The sequence below is a fragment of the Pelophylax lessonae genome (genome assembly GCF_965119305.1).
Source record: "Pelophylax lessonae genome assembly, chromosome: 6".
In the NCBI taxonomy this organism is placed as follows: Eukaryota; Metazoa; Chordata; class Amphibia; order Anura; family Ranidae; genus Pelophylax; species Pelophylax lessonae.
Window position 1 is genome coordinate 109,348,835 of NC_138773.1, and position 17,937 is coordinate 109,366,771.

The 17,937-nt window shown below is 42.1% G+C and overlaps 1 protein-coding gene across 1 annotated transcript in view; it reads right to left on the bottom strand.

The window, feature by feature from the left end:
- Nucleotides 1-657: 657 nt before the first annotated feature.
- SDR42E2 (short chain dehydrogenase/reductase family 42E, member 2) overlaps nucleotides 658-17,937 on the bottom strand; it is a gene marked incomplete at its 3' end in the record, with an annotated part of 91,004 nt that continues 73,724 nt past the window's right edge. Inside the window, exons 8-12 of the mRNA XM_082261294.1 lie at nucleotides 6,913-7,050; nucleotides 6,215-6,280; nucleotides 4,119-4,182; nucleotides 1,801-1,874; nucleotides 658-867 (exon numbers count right to left, since the gene is read on the bottom strand). Coding sequence (XP_082117420.1) covers nucleotides 658-867; nucleotides 1,801-1,874; nucleotides 4,119-4,182; nucleotides 6,215-6,280; nucleotides 6,913-7,050 — 552 coding nt within the window. The remainder of the gene's footprint in view (nucleotides 868-1,800; nucleotides 1,875-4,118; nucleotides 4,183-6,214; nucleotides 6,281-6,912; nucleotides 7,051-17,937) is intronic.

Below are 17,937 nucleotides of genomic sequence, written 5' to 3' on the forward strand. Positions count from 1 at the left end.
CAGATCCAAGCAGAGAGTCAGGTCCTTACTCCTGACTAGGCAGAAAAAACTATAGCAGGAAGTGATGGTATACCCCCTGGGACTGCCTCAGGGGAGTAGCCAAAATTGTTTCCCACTAGTCCTACTCCTGAAGAGAGAGTAGAATAAGCCCAAGGGTCTAGAAGACATGGAGCTGTGTCCGGCAGTGAACGAAAGAGAAATTATATTTTTACAGTAGTGGGTATAATTTTTCATATACTGAGTGCTTTGCTGTAGTGGCCAGAAATAATGAGATGTAGCAAATTATTTGGTTCAGATGGTTCCAGTAAAAGGATACTGTTAATGCTGTAGCATCCAGAATCAATACATGTTTTTCTAGTCTTAAATTGATCTAGGCATTTGCCATTGTTGCTTGGTTAGATTTATTGTAGTAAAACTTTGGGGATCTGTAGTTGTTTTTAGCAATAATCGGGCTTCTGGTGTGCTGCTGTACCTTTAAAGAGGAAGGGACTGCCTTAAAGTAAGCATACTCATTGTATGCATTTCTATATACAGTATGTCTCAGAGTTAGGAGCTCAGATCTAGTTAGCCAAATGTGGATAGATCTTAGCATGCCCTGTCAATATTTTGGCTGGCTACCCTCCAGCTAGGCAAAAAGCCTGCCTCTGCCTTACAGATCTAAAAAAGTAAAACCAAGCTCAAACATAGAAATACACACAACAAAATTTGCATTAATTTTGTAGAATTCAGCTTTTGTTGGGTTGGACTCTGTCGGTTCCTGATATAAAAATCCACAGAATCCGCAAAGGAGAATTTCTTTGGGTTGTAGCCAAGTTCCCTCCGAGCCTTATCTATTCGAAAAGTGTGCATGACTGCGATTTTCATTACCTGTGGAGAAAAATCAGACCCTAAATTTCATGTAGGGAAAAAAGGAAATCCTGCTTTTCTTCAATTAAGTGTCATTAAGCAGATCTGTCACTTGAAGCAGCATTTTCTGCATTCCTCTTGCCATTGTTTGTCTCAGGAAAGTGTTTACAGCTGGGACAAGATGCAGCTATGAATCAACTGTCTCCATCAAAGTTGTTGTTGGGTTAGCCACAGCAGGAGGGGAGGGGAGCAAGTCAGTACCCATAACTAGAGCACTTAGAAATGTGGCACAAAGTACCACATGTACTTCATCCCATAGGGAAAAGAACTGTATAATAAAAATTTGAATGATAGATCTTTATAATGGGCCTATTGCCAAATTTTAAACTCCCTGCCCTGCCTACCATATTTCCTAATAGTGATGACAGATAACAGCAGTCATCACTTAACTTTCACTTTGAGAGAAGTCGAGGAGGTTCACAGGACACAGGAATTGATATGAAAGCTAACATAAGCATTCTTGGACACTACAAGGTGCCATTCTTCAGCAGTATTTTTACCTTCGATACTTGTTAGACCAGAACCAAGTTGCTTTGAGCCATGGTTAGCCCTTTAAGCACCATCTTGCTCAACAAAATTCATTTTAAAACAAATTACAGGTAGAAAATGATTAGCAAAACAAGGACTGCATCCTATTAGACGCAACCACTGTTCGGGAGCACCACTGTATTGAGGCCTGAATAAGATTGCCAGCAGTGGAGATCCCTCCATCCATGCTATTAACATAGATGGGGGAATGGGATTATTTCCTCTTATTCAGTTCTTCAGGCTGATCAAGAGAAAATTGAGCCGTTCCTGGCCAGCTTTTCTCCTCTACCCAAACGAAGTGCAAACTAAGATAGCAGAACAGTTCTAATAGGCTTGATGATGGGGCACTTTATATATAAGCCTTACCTCATTTCTGGTCAGTAGTGGGTTCATATCTACAAACGGTCTCAGCATTAGGTGTGCATATTCCAGCATGAGAGCTATGAAACAAAGAAACTTATTTATAGGTGATGAGAGAACACAGTAACTCCCCTCCATAATGCAGTATGTTTCCAGAAAGCTCCCTTGCACTTATCTGCCAGCTCCCCTAGCAGACATGCTATGTTTACTGGCAGCTCTCTCCCACTGCCCCCTTTCCTTTTCCTGGCAGCTCTATCTCACTGTCCATATTAATACCTCCTTGGCAGCTCTCTCTCTTGTCTACAGACTCTACACTGCTCTTGTACCTCTCTTCCATTGTTCATGCTACTGTTGGGAGCTCTACCCACACCTATTTGGGAGCTCTATACAGTACCTCAAACATGAGCCCTGTGACAGGTAAATTGACACTGCTTTTGTGCCCCCCCAATATACATATATTTGTGTATCTATATATTTATTAGCCAGGTGCTGGGCTACAGCAATATGGAGAAGGAGACCTTGCCTTATAGGTTTCTCTCCCTCTACTGAGATACTGTTATGCTCCACCATTCTCCTCCAACCAGCAGAGGGCTAAAACCAAGCAATAGACATCTATGCAAGGTACAGCACAGATAATCCTGGGAGTTGCAGTTTGAGAGGTCAGCCATATAATGGAAAAAATGTACTCATTACACTACATATCCTAATAGGCATTTTGCAGTAGGAAGAATGGAGAGATCATTTTTATAAACTGCCTAGGAAATGTTTTTTTGTTTGCACCGAGGGAGTTAGAGGGAGCTCAGCGCACCTATGTCTGGATAATCACCTGCCAGCAGGAGACCATACCAGCGGAGATTTGAATCTAAAACTGGGCACAGCACCTGTTTCGGGGTGACATCACGCGGGAGCGCCAACGGGAAGACAATCCAACCAGCCTGGATCGCAAAGGAAAGTGTTCTAGGCTGGTTGGATTGGCTTCCCTCTCCAGTTCAGCACTTTACCCCCTGTGTCGCAGTGACATCATGCAGGAGTGTCGGCGGGTTCCGACCTGGCTCCCGAGTGTCTGTGGCTTCATGCCAGTGGCTGGTTACTGCACAGACTAGCAGACCCCTTCTATCCTGCCCACTGGACTCAGCAGACATTGGCTCTTCCTATATCTGTCTATGCCGGCTTGGTATTGTAATACTTCTTCTAATGATTTTTCTTGTCTACAATAAAACATTTAGACTTACAATCAGCTTCCTATACCTGTGGAGTATTAAGGCCTCTTGCACACTGCAGCTTAAAAATGCTCAGTACAGCTTTTTTTTTCTGAGCTAAAATAGAGCCCATTCATTCTTAATGTGCCTATGCACACAGCCGCGTAAATGAGCAAAGCATATTCTTCAGTAAGAACAAATGAGGCAAAATGCTAATTGAATATCAAGAACGCTAGAATAAATTTGCGTGCAATTACGCACATTTGCGCGAACGCATAAGCGCGAAAATGCGCGCATTACAATTACGCCAGAAAACGTAGATGCTCTAACAGGAGTATCGTGTGTAAGCTGCCTTAATGTCTACCACCCATATCCAGATAGCGCTTCCCAATCTCTTGTCTGCTATTTTACTTACTGTATGTACTTATCCTGATGGCTGCATCTGTTTGGCCCTGGGAAAGTGAACAGTGCTAATTTCTATAGGGTCTAGCGCTTAGGACACCTTGTTGTTTGAATTAATGCTCTGCCTCCCTTTCTGCCATACCCAGTCACCTACTCTAACTTTTCTGCCTCTACCATCGATTATCTCATGATAGGCTATCTTTCTTCCCTCATGGTTCACGATTAGCTCCTGCACCGCCTCCTATACTCCCCTGTTCTACATTCGGTTTACAGTCTTTATTATGTATGTGTTCAGTTCCAATGAGGCAGCACGCTTGATGAAAGAATACAGTCCCAGCTAAAATATTGCCTGACTGGCCAGTAATACAAAAAACCAGCATGTCATCAATCATTCAGACGTAAACATTATTTAGCTTCAATTAATCAGTTCATGTACAAGCATGCATTTACTTTTTTTTTATCAAAGATAGTCAGATTCTCTTTTGGGATCAGAATAAAACTTGGGGAAAGGCTGGATAGTTTACATTCTGATCTCAATCAGACACACACCTCTTAAACATTTGATGCAACTTTCATTACAAACTTCTTGCTAACAAATAATACTAACAATACTAATAATGCTAAAAGTAATATACAAAAAAGCCGATGGCATTTGTTTTTCCCTAGATAAGCCAGACCCTTGGCCTGATAACTGTAATCCAAGTTGTGAATGATAATACATACCTACAACATAAACCAAAGAACTAGGAAGAGGTATCCAAGGATCAGGAAAGCCAAGCTTTTCAAACTGCAAAAAAAAAGGCAGTGGTCTGTAGTATATATACACACATTCATGCTAATGTCCAGATAATACAAAGTATTAAGCCAAATTCACAGTAGCAAGTGCATTTTGGTGTGTTTTTGTGTTCACATTTCTTCATTTATTCAGATGGTTTTTGATTTCTAAACATGAAATGCCTGTTCTGGTCACTGCAGCTCTCAGATTTGTGTCTTTACATCCAGGGGCCTGATTCATACTGTCCATGTGCAATGTTTCCTTGAGTACACTGGTTGGTGGTCTTTTAGCTATGGTTGGTCGCACGTTTGTGTGTATTCCTTGGCATGTGTGAAATAGTGTGCAATGGCATGTGTCCCTGATGATGGGTGCACACAGAGGCCACGGAGGGAATTTAAATTCCTTTCCGTGTGGTGGCTGTTACTCAAACTTTTTCCCAACTACCTGGTTCCTGAAATTGCTTAAAGATTGCTTATTCCTTCCTTGCCCATTTTTGGCCTGGACTGGCTGACTGGCCTTTGTTGCCGATTCTGCTGCTTCCTGTTTTACACCCTACCTGCATAAATCCCTGCATGGGCAATAGTTTTGCCTGATGCCTGCTTTGCCCTGTACTTGGACACAGACTACCCTTGCCTGCCAACCCCCCCTGACCTCAGCCTGCACCTTGACTGGCTTCAGTGTTGCCAATCCCTGGCAACTTGAGCAGGCAAAATCATGGATGGCAGCAAGGGTGTAAGACGGTTTATTAGGATGTGTACATACATTTTACTATCTACATTAAATAATGGGATATGGGATTGGCCTGTAATGAGAGTTGTGGCATCTTTACCTGGTTTTGGTAAAGCCTAGTACACACCACTAGTTTTTTTTTCGTTCAACCCAGTGGGGTGAATGCAAAAAAAAACAAACTGACAGCTCCAGTCATTGTACTAACAATCCGATGTTTGTACAGCGATCTCCCCTGCTGTTCTATTGTTTTTCTGTTCTATTGTTCTACTGTTCTGACGCATCTGTCTGACCGGCTGCCATACACACAGGTCAAATGTCGGCCAGTGTATATTGAACTTGCCAATGTCATCTGACATTCGGCCCAGGTGTACAAGGCTTAAGACTGATATAAGCCTCTAAGTTGGGGATTTATGTTGGGCAGTGAATACATTTAAAAAGGTCAGCCTGACGGGTGGCGATTTTTTTGTGTCTTCTGACACAAGCCACATTTTCTCAGGGCTGGTGTATACCCTGTGACCTTGGGGAATCGCTCTATTTACTGTACCTACCTATAAGTACCCTGGCTTCTTACTTTTATTGGAGTTTGGGCTTTTTGGCCCCTCTATACACCTTACTACAATTTGCTTTTTGGATACCTATGCTGGTGGCTCACTACTACTTCCATCCCTGAATAATAAAGCATATATAGTTTGTCCTTAGCACCTCTGCCCGCGAGTTCCTGCTGCTCGGCTGTGGGTCCTGGTGCCCCTATGCCCACCCCAAGGCTGTACCTTATTGGGTAGGCATAATCCACTACAATAGTTGTTGCTCTACTGTGCCATATGGGGGTCCCAAAGAAGCCATGTTATTGGCGAAACAACCTTGCAGATTGGGTTACAGGAAGCATACAGCTCTACAAATGTGGTCACATTGTTTGATACCTGTATTTATGGTCTTCCAGTACCTCAGTAAAGTTTATTTTGCAACATTTATTTGTGGATCAATTTTAGGCTTGTATGCCTTTGTTTTTATGAATGTTGTACAATAAATATAATCCATTTATTTATGCATTGTCTCCCATGTTGTAAGTCCAGTTAATAAGTTGGGTTCCGGCACATACGGCCCCACAATCATTTTGTATTCTTTATTTTAAGATGTGGCTACAGCCTAGATTCCCTTTCGAAATTTAGGATTTATAATATAATATTGAAAAGCCACCCAGACCTGTGCTTTTCCCAGGTTTAATATATTTGATCGCCAATTGTATTTCTTCCATTTCCAAAGGCCTATCAAAATTCTTTAGCTAGATTAGTAATTTTGCATTTATTACACGTACCATTGGATGAAACCACTTGTGAAAGCTGACATGTTCCCCGTCATGGATAAAATACGCCTTTCCACTCTGAAACATGGTAATAAAGGGTATGTGGTTATTCATTAAAATCAAGTAAAACCACATCACGGGATAAAAAGGAATATCCAAACCCAAGGACAAAATTGTAATATATTGCAGCTTACAAGTTCTTAAACTTGATGTCAGCATGTGTCCTTCTTTAAGGTAAAGTAAATTTTCTACAAGAACAATAAATACCTGTTGATCCTGTTACTGCATTTGTAACTTCCTTTGGACAAAACTGAAACTTCAAATTTTAACAGCTTTCTCAGTTTTTTCATTTTTCAGCTTTACCGACTATGAAACTATGTGAACTACATAGTAACTCTGCCTAAATGCCATGAAATAGGAGGTGTTTGCAGTCCAAATTGGGCGAAAAGTCTACGGTGACTACACCATTCCACCATGCATACAGTGCAGTAAGTAAACATTGTAACTCTCAATATACAAATGCCAATATATTCACAAAGAGGGTTGAAGCATGACTGGCAGAAAATCACACTGGTGGGCTATGCATGGCTAACCTATATTATCTGATCCCCTAATCATTACAATGTTATCCTTCCCTATTTCCAGTGGCAATACATACATTTTACATGTTCTTGTGTTCCAAAGGTAATATACATAAACTTTCAACTCACCGCAATATACCCTTTGCTGGCGGTCAGTGCTTCTGCGGCAAGTACATGAGCGTCTACCAGATTATACAAGTGAATCCAATTTATCTTGGTATGGTCATTCCAAAACTTGAAACATAATAATCTCTTCTCAGCATTAGCCTACATTAACATAGAAAGAAAAACTTATAAACAGCAGAGCTAATGGAAATAAGAAAATAAAGCCACTGCCTACCTGAAAAGATGTTTTTTACTGAAAAACCATTTACATCAGCAGCTTAAATATAGGAAAATGGAAATCATAGGTGTTTTCGTTGTTGGATAATTGGATATACAGTACATTATTTTGTAATGCAAGCTTTAGGGAATTCTCAGCTTTCTTTGCCAGGCATAGAGTTATAGAAACGCCACATACTTCTGCAAATGACATTATAGAACCTAAGCTAATTTATTACAGGTCTAGATGAGGAGACAAATACAGATCAGTGGAACTAGTATATTCATTTGTAAGTGAGTCCAGGCAATAAAGCAGTGGTGTGAAATTTGATCAGAGGATTTGGTTTCTTTATAGGTTATCTGTCAAGGAATAGAATTGTGATAGAATAGAATTTTGAGCTTTATAAAGACTGCATACTGTAGCTCAGAAAAAAAAAAAGAAGGTGCTTTTTACAGGCATTTGAGCTTTAATTTATAAAAGCTTGTGCTTTTTTGTGCTCTTTTGCACATTTTTATTGAGCTTTTTTGAGCATTAGCGTTTTTCCCCCCACAAACCCTACCCTCTGCTTATTTTTTTGTTTGGGGTTTTTCAAGCATTATGGGCACTTAGGCGTCTTTTCTGCTCGTAAGAGCATATGCCTGTAAACTCCTGAAAAAGCCATAGAGGTTGATATACTAAATGCAAATATACCGTGCACTACTAGTGCACTGCAAGTGGAGTTGCTCTAGATCTCAGGGGAAGCTCTGCTGAGTTCTATCATCCAATAACGTTTAAGCAAAAATGCCAATTTTTTTTATTTTCCTTGCATATTCCCCTAAGATCTAGAGCAACTGAATCTGCAGTGCACTTGAAGGTGCACTTGCAGTGCACAGACTATTTGCCTTTAGTAAATCAACCCCCTACTGTGCATGGGCACAATGGGGTTGATTCACTAAAGGAAAATCCACTGTGCACTACAAGTGCACTTGGAAGTGCAGTCACTGTAGATCTGACGGGGAGGATCTAAAATGAGGAGAAGCTCTGCTGATTTCTTTCATCTAATCATGTTCAAGCAAAACTGCAGTTTTTTTTTTTTTTATTGATCTTGCATATTCCCCCCAGATCTACAGCTACTGCACTTCCAAGTGCACTTGTAGTGCACAGTGGATTTGCCTTTAGTAAATAACCCCCATAGGCTAACATGGAGGGGAGTTTCCAAGCAGAAAAAAAAAAGAGCTCAAAAGCCTGTAGGAGCCGCTTCTTTGAGTTTCTATGAGATGCAGTGTGCATTATGGTCCCAGTGGGACATGAAATCTCTATTTAGTACACTTTGCAATGTGTTACATTTCTATATGAATATATGTTCTCATTCTAACTGCTCTCTTTATATCCTAAAGTTCCCTATCAGAGCAGTAATCCTCAGATCCTCAATATTGTGTTCAAGGTGAAGGTGTTCTGTCATTAAAAGTCCCATCCTACTACTATTAAATAGTAAACTGATGCAAGTTTATCTGCTGATGATGTGCTTACCCTGTATCGCCCATATAAACTGCAGTGGGACATTGCAAGCACATTTTCAAATATATTGTATAAGACTGGACATAAAAAAATGGCTTTCCTGATCATTTATATTAGCAATCATGCTCAAAGCCTAATTTACTCATAGAGTCAGACTCCATGTTCTAAGTCAACGGTTAATCATCCATATTGTTTCAAATAGACTTCTTGTCTAACCCTTGTGGCTGGCGTGGGGACTCAGAGAGGCTGTTGACAGAAAAACTCCACAAGCCTGCATTCTGATATCAGAAAAACAAGAGGAATGTTCAGAATTGTCACCAGTCACTAATCCCCAGCGGGGACGATGACAGTAACAGCTAACGCGTTTTGCACCAAAATTGGTGCTTAATCATAGTGCTTAATTGAGCTATGATTAAGCACCAGTTTTGGTGCGAAATGCATTAGCGGTTACTGTCATCATCCCCGTGGTGGTATGTTCATCTTTTATGGAGTTTTGCAATTTTGAATAAATGTGAATTTTTTCAGAGTGCCGCCATCCAGTCCATTTTTTCTACATGCTTCTGTTGCAACCAGGGCGTGCACCCGAATCATCTTCATGAACTTCAACAAAGGTTCCTCTGTCCCATAGTAGCACACTACTTTGTTTAGTTACTAATCCCCCTTACGGGCAGTAGGTAGCATTTGTTTAGCCCCTAGCAGTGTAGATTTATTGCCCATGGAACACTTCTACTACAGTCTAGCCAATCTGTAATTAACACTGTACGCCTTACACAGTTTTCGGAGGCTGTTAAAGAAATCCCACAGTGTGTCCTCAGATAACCCCTTTATAAGACCGAGAAGGTTTGTTGCTCTGCCAAAAAGAAGTTTGCAATTTTCTCTATTTACTAAAGGAATAGAGCACTAATACTTAGTGAGTAAAGTCGACCCAATTATATGAAGGCAAATTTTGGAAAACAGGATTTTCCTTGCACTTGACTGTATGATTGCGGACACCTCTTCACTACACTGCACTAAGCTAAATAGGCTCTCTACTCTACAAATCAACACTATTACGTCTAGGAGTGCTAACAATTATGTTAGTATATAATTATTTTATGCTCTACAATTTACAGATTCTGACTGTATGTCTGCCTAAGGTTCAAGAAATTCAGGTTAAACTGGCCATACACATTTTTTGTTCAGTCGGTGGGCTGAACGAAATACAAACCAACAGATTCTTGCATCCCAAAAAATGAGGTGGACAGAGAAAGCCCCCCCGCTGGGGCATAGTATTCTGACAGCTGCACCCTCTGTCAGCATACACTGATCAGTGGCTGCAGCCACTGATCGAGAAACGTTTTTCAACATGTACCATGGATAAAAGTCGATCAAACAATCTACTTCTGTCAACCAAGGACAGCCGCACACTAATCAAAATTTCACTGCTCCCCGCTGAACTGGTTGAATTTCAACAAGTGTATGGCCAGCTTTGGACCCTAAAATCTGATAAGATAAAAAGACTGGGGAGCTACTGAGGACAGAGCAGTTTGTGGAAGAGCAGTGGTGAAGGGAATTAATCTATAATCTTAAAAATTTCCAGCAACCAGGGCCACTGATAAGCCAGTACAGCCAGCCCTTCTGTACTGGGCCCAGGCCCCATCAGTTCAAAAGGGGGGCCCCGGCACCTGTTGAGCAGGAGGTCTGGCTGAACTGTCTTAAGGCAGACACCAATTCTCTTTGGCCTTCCCCTGCAGCACCGCAAGCTTCTCTTCTTTCCCAGTCTGGCTGCACTGCAGGGGGATGGGTTCTAGAACATGTGCCCCTTCCATCTGCTCTCTGGCACCCCTGTGTGTCCCTTTCCCTCGCAGCTACGTCAGCCTTCCTCCTCTTCCACCAGCAGCTGCTGCAGGCCTACAGGGGGATGTATCAAGATAGAAAGCAGGGCAAGGGGCCGGCAAGTATATAATTTACTGTCCCCTGCCTTTCCAAAATGAACACAGTGAGCAATCGGTACCAATTACTCCTATGTCCATTCATCACTGAAACATAGTAAACTGTGCTTCAGTTTGTGAATGAGCAGAAACTCAGAGCGCATCCTATTTATTCATCTGTGCAGCTGAGGCTAAAGAGAAAGTGACTGATAAATCTATGTCCTCAGTCACTTTTGGACAGTGGAAGGGGGCCCTGTCAGGTAGGTTGTACAGGGCCCCATGATTTCTAACAGCACCCCTGTCCACAACCACTTCTATCCATAGCACTGGCCCTGTGCTGTGTATTGACAGCCCTCCTGCTGCCTTGCCTTGTTTACTATATGATAAATGATAAAGATCCTTTGACACTACCATGTGCCACAGAAAGAGGTTGCTGGGGGCTGGGTCGGGGACCTATTAATATTTTGATATAGGGCCCCATGATCTTAAGTTATATCCTTTGGTATACAACAGTATTTTTGGTTGGTGATCTGATACAACTGCAATAAACAATACTTTATGTAAATTATGTAAATATTACCTTGGTGAAAGATGGGTGTTGTCTTAACCACTTGCAGACTGCCTAACTACGATTTACGTTGACAGCCAGCCGCTCACAGGCAAAGTGACGTAGTACTATGTCGCTAGTCTGTGAGGCTCTAGGGAGTGAGCACGCGCCGCTGGAGGCGCGCTCCCGCTCGCTCACAGACCCCCCCCCCGCGCGTGTGAGCGGCGGACCCGATGTCCGCCGGTCACTCGCGATCGGCGGTTACACCGGGTGAAAGGCAGGCGGCTAATGTAAACAAAGCCGCCTGTCATTCTTCCCTGTGTAACAGCACAGATCATACGGTCCTGCTATGTAGGACCGTAGATCTCTGCTGTTACATCACAAGCCACATCCAATCACAGTTAGAAACACGCCCCTTAACCCCTCCTTCTCCAATAAAGTTAACCTCTTCCCTGCCAGTGTCATTTTTACAGTAACAGTGCATATGTATAGCACTGATTACTGAAGTAATGTCACTGGTACCCCCAAAAGTGTCAAAAATGTCAGTCAAGGGTCCAATCTGCCTGCCGCAATGTCGCAGTCCCGCAAAAAAATCGCAGATCGCTGCCATTACTCGTTAAAAAAAAAACAATAAAAATGACAAAATTCTTTCCCTTAGTTAGTAAACGCAATAACTTTTGCGCAAACCAATCAAAATACGCTTTTTGCGGGTTTTTTTACCAAACATATGTAGCAAAAAACAAATTGGCCTAAAATGTTAAAAAAATTTGATTTTTACATTTTTTTTGGGGAATTTCATATAAAAAAAATGTGAAAAATATTGTTATTTTTGCAAAATTGTCGCTCTTTTTTTGTTTATAGCACATGATCAAAAAATCGCACAGGTGATCAAATACCACCAAAAGAAAGCTCTGTTTGTGGGAAAAAGGATGTCAATTTCATTTGGGTACAGCATCGCACGACCACGCAATTGTCCGTTAAAGTCATGCAGTGCCGAATCGCAAAATAGGGCCTGGTCAGGAAGGGGGTAATATCTTCCGGGGCTTAAGTGGTTAAGGAACATGCTTTATTGTAAAAGACCTATTCACATACTGTATATGCTAAAAAGGAGGGGTTGTAATGGATGCATTGCAAATAAGGCAGTGCTTTATGAGGTAAACAAGATAACTGATGCTTTATGGAAATAACTTTTTTTATGAAGCCTAATTTACCAAATGAGCACAGCATATATTTTACAGTTTTGCATTCTTCCAGCATTGACTTCCTCTCTGTATTTGGTTACAAACATCTCAGTACAACAAAGGATGTACATATTGGAAAATTGGAGGTCTGGACATGGAACATATACCTATATAACATCCAGCAGCTGTCACTAATTGCAGTCCGCTCTCTGACTGAGGCATCTCACATGTTGGCCACCAGCCCAATCTGTATTATTTGTACTAACACAGGGGGCAATTGTCACCCCTTCTCCCTATCCCGGCCCAATCTCTTCCTGGAGTCAGTCGATGTATAGGAGAATAACACACTAGATGAAATGGTAAGCCATAATATAAAAATAAAAAAGGGAACAAAAAGATCTTCTCAGACTTAAAACAATATTAAACCCAAAACCAAAACTAATATATTGCAGCTTGCCAATCCTTAGATGTGGTGGCTGCATCCATTTTTTTTAGGCTTTTCCCCCCTCTTTTTTTACTTTGTGATCTGGCTAGTAACACTCCTTTATAGGAATGACCCCACTCTGCATAAAGGAGCACATTTAGACAGTAGCATTGTCATTCTAGGGATGAGGGTGATGTTAGATGTACTAGCAGATTTAAATACACCAATTAAAGATGAACTTCAGGTAACACTTTATAAGCAGTTACAACAAACATGTTTTTCCCTTTTGGTATAATACAAGAAATGGGCAATTTGGGACTTTAAATGAGAACTGGCGAGCACTGCACAGTGTCTCCATCCCTGTCAATTGAAAAAAAAAAAAATCCCATCTTGTTTTTCAATTGACAGGGATGGAGACACCGTGCAGTGCTCGCCAGTTCTCATTTAAAGTCCCAAATTGCCCATTTCTTGTATCTTACTAGGGATGGAGACGCTTGCTTTACAGGCGGGTGTCTCACTCAAAGTCCCCATTTTCCTATGGCATCTTTACTAAAGGGATGGGGGTGTGTGTCTCCCAGCTGATCACATTTAGTTTGCACCCCATGGCTTTTTTGTGCAGCCATGCGTTTTTCGTTGCCAGTCGTGGATTGGAGCAGGTGGGGGAGGATTGGGCGGTCTCCATTCCCATCTGTTTCCAATCCACCTATTAGCAAGCATGTACTTCCCTTTGTGAAGACACTTATACACTCAGGTTGAGCAGTGTTATTTAGTGTTAGGTTCTGCAAGAACGCAGGATGCCTTGTCGCTGGCCTTGCAGCTTCCGCATGCATTTGCAAATATGTGTTAACTAAACTCCTGCTTTTAACTAAAGGCCCGTACACACGTACCGATCGTCGGCATACAAACGTCGGTGGACGAAGGATCTGCCGATTGTACGCGTGTTAGTATGGTGCCTCCGACAGATGTCTGCGCACAATCCGCGGACAAAAGTCTTTCTTGCAAACATGAAAATATTTGTATGCCGACACCAGAACGGACGATTGTTCGCCTGTCAGTACGCAATTCTGCCGACACACAGCTACAAATCCCAACACGCATGATCAAACCAAATGAGTTCCCGGAAGAATTTTCTCTAGTAAACTCAACATTTTATTCAGAAAGAACTTTCGGCTCGCGGAAGTCCAAGAAATAGGTGAAATGCGGAGCACATGCTCATCTTGATAAATGTGAGAAGAAGGAAGATGCTGCTCATAATGCCATACTTTTCTAATAAAAAGGCATGTGTTCTGTTATGATGAAGATAATGTTTGTCTATTCTATCTGTTCTATCAAATTTTAGAATTAAATAATTTGAACTCTTCACCATTATTTTTGTATTTTCACACCAAAGATCTAACTATTGATATGACCCTTTATTCTTTTATGAATTAATGTCTAAAACATATTTTTCAGGTTATGTACAATATTAAACATGTTAACAAATTCAGATAGGCCATTTTTTATTTTCAATTTTCTTTATTTTTTGGATCTCAGCAAAAAAAAAACAAAGCAAACATCAATACTTTCCGTATAATAAACATAAAAAAGGTCCATTTGGACAAAATTAAACTAGAAACTGGCAAACAGGGGTAAAATAAATAATAGGGGGTTACACAAATTAAAGTTGGTGATAGCTATAATCAGGTTGCCATGAGGGCAGGTTTGGATCCTGCTGGCCATATTGCCACTGGCCATGTGGCATTTGGCGAGGTGGTGGGTGTTGTGGAGGTGGAGGTGGAGGTGGAGGTGGAGGGCACGGGTGCTCCTGGCATGCATGGCTGTGCTCATTAAGTATGCCGTTTTCAGCGTTTTGCAGCACATCCAGAATAATTTTTCTGGCATACTGACACTGCCTGAGGTCCACCTTATCCAGGATTTTGGCAGTCATATTCCCGAAGGACTCATTGGCCTCCGGTTTCCGACGTAGGGCTATGGTGGCCTCCTGGATAAACTCGTCGGTGATGTCATCCACGTGCTTCCTCTTTTGCCTCCGTTTGGCAGGAGGAGGTGGTGGTGGAAATAGTTCCGCAGGCTCCTCAGGCTCCGCAGGCTCCCCAGGCTCCTGGCTGCAACCTGGCTCCTCCTCAGTGACACTTCCCTGTTGATGAAATGAACAATTGATTAGAATGTTATAGTGTATATAAAAAGTCATGTTTGTTATATTATTGTGAACAAATAGCAGACTTTACATACAGTGGCGTATCTAGGGTCTCCAGTGCCCTTGTTGAGGAGCTGTATTTGGCAACAACCCCCCCCCCCCCCCCCAAGATCAATGGAAAACTGTAACCCACCCCCCCAAAAAAAAATTAAAGGGCATTAAAAGTTTCTAATTTGCCCCTTGTTTGCCCAGTGTAGAGCTCTCTAGTGGGCAATCATTGTCTCAGGTGTGAAAAAGAAAGAGAGGGTTGAGAGATAGAGAGAGGGAGAGAAAGAGGGGGTGTGAGAGAGAGAGGAGGGGGTTGCAGAGAGAGAGGGGCCTGAACTTGCAGAGGGCTTGATGTAGGGCATTGAGGGTGAAGCAGTGCAGGGAAACATGAATAAGGAAGCCACCTGCCTTGCTGACCCAGAGTGAGAGACCAGAGACATGGAAGCAAGGATGGATGGATCATTTGCAGGAGCTGTTAGTTTTGTATTAAAAAAGGTTGAGCCAGAGGAATGCTGAGGCTACAGCAGTGTTTCTTTGGACCAGAGGTGTGCTGGGGATGCAGCACTGTTTGTAAGACCGGAGGTGTGCTGGGGATGCAGTGAGAGGCAGTCTCAGTCTCCTGGTCTTTTGGCTCAGCTGCTCTCAATGTTTTACACCTGCATGAAGCTGCTCTCAATGTTTTACACCTGCATGAAGCAGCTCTCAATGTTTTACACCTGCATGAAGCTGCTCTCAATGTTTTACACCTGCATGAATCCGCCTGCAAACTGGGGGTTCTGGGGTGTGCAGGCTGAGTGGATTGTTAAAATAAACAATAAAACAATGCCAATGTTTTTGTGACCCACCCCCCTTGGCCTGCGCCCCTGGCGGTTGCCTGTCATGCCAACCCCTTGCTATGCCCGTTTACCTAAAGGGTCAATTATGGTTTAGCTTATAATTTTGTTACATGATTACATTTTAGCAGACAATATATTGTGAAATGCCATACCTGAGTAAAACTCTCCTCCAGGAAATCCTCATCCTGGCTTGGATCTACCGACACTGAGCCCTCTGCCGAAGTAGAAGGCAGTGTAGAAATTGACGGCCTGGATTCCAAGGTGTCTGCCAGGAACCGCATGTTATCATAGTACCACAGCCGTGGTACATGTACATTCCGTGCCCCTGCTCCAGACTGGGTGGACTCCTCTATTTTTTTTAACTCCCGCCTGTAGGCAGTACGAATACTGTTTATTTTTTTGCGTATATACTCAAAATTTGCCCCAGGACAGACGGGCTTGTAGAAGGCCACCAAATGTTCCATGGCCTGTTTTCGGAGTTTTCGATTTTTATAATCCGCGGACTTCACTTGCCACAAACACGGCAGTTGCCTGAACTCATCAATAAAACTTATTAAAAAGTTGTGGGTGGTGAAATTGTCCACCATATTGCAGGACAGTATATGCCTGCAAGACACAAAACAACACAAAACATATTAAAATAGCATGTATTTTGGCACATAATAAAGATATTCCTAATAAAAGCTGTATAGGGCCCAAAACACACACTTTCTATTAAAATAGTCGTACCTTTGTTTGTGGGGAAAAGTCGTGATTCGCCGCTCGATCGTGCTCCAACTCTCGATATGTCCGCTAGCGAATCGTCGGCCGAACGATCTGGCGTCCTTTAAATACAGCGCAGGCGTCAACTCCTCCTCCAGTGGCGGGCTTGTGCAGGGGTGTGTACGTGCCGAAGATCAGGCCTACATGCGACACTCACACCTGAGGCAGTGGAATAATAATTGTTTAATTAGGAACCATGTCTCAACAATCTGGGAGCTCAATTAGTGGAGGCCGAAGTGATTGGGCCACCCGAAAATCAAGGGCTACACCCATGTCAAAGCCAGAAATGGTGGAGATGGTCTCCATTTTAGAAAAAATGGATTACGATGGAAAGTTGGCAAATTACGAGCGGCCCAATGCCAGGAAAGATGGCATCATGGACAAGGTGGTGGCCTGTTTGGTCAGAAAATTCGGTGTCGAGCGATCGAAAGATCAGATTAGGAAACGATGGTCTGACCTCAAACACCGTGAGCAGGATCAGCTTTCCCAAATCCATCGGATTTTGAAAAAAAGTAAGTTTTATTTTTTCTTTATTTTTTTAATCATGCAATATGTTTTTTATAATTTGGTGTATGTTGTATTAACATGTCTAGATTATAATGTCTATGTAAAAAGTTAGATTACTCATTTTAGTTGTCATGTCGTGATTTGATCGATCTATTGTTGATGTTTTAGTATATGACATTAAAAGTCAGGAAGCCATAGTGAAAAATATATGTATTGTGTTGCAACGAACGTTCTTTCCTGCACGAATCTTCTCAGCAAACATTCCTATTAATCACAGATTATTATTCAAACCTTTAAATAGGAGAAAAACGTAAACTCCGTGCCAAACAGTGGGAAAGGAGGAGGAGAGGTTTGGCAGCTCCATCTGCAGTGGAGGAAGAAGAGGAGGACATGGGCACAGAAGGTGGCACAGATTCCACTAAAGGTAATTGGTTCCTATGCACTGTCAAACATTAATGTACCATATTTTTCGTAGATAACCATGTACATGTCTTCATATTTGTTACTAAAAGAGCTATCAAGCAGGGCACCATGTCCTAACAAATGTACCTCTTGTGACTTTTATGATATGGCCAATGTTTTGTATTATGTAGATGAAGACATTATGCCGGAAATAATCCTGGTGGAGCCTACAAGTGACCAGACACCAGAGCAACAAGAAGGTTGGTAGTCACAGATTTTTGTGTAGTGGGATCATAGAAATATGTGTATTTGCAATGATTGTTTAACCTTATATTCTTGTATTCCCTTACAAATTTACATTGCAGATGTTGCATCATGCCAGGATGTGGCATCCCCAGCCAGGTCAGAAGCCCGATCTCCTGGCAACTTGGCAAGCAGCGTGGAAGCCACTTCAGAAACTGTGGAGGAACCAGGACCAAGTGTCCAAGAGCCAATTGTGTGCCCACGTAGGTTTTTTCAGAATGATTTTTATCAGTGTTATTTTTAGCCTCCAATTTACAACACTAGTTCCCTATGGGAGC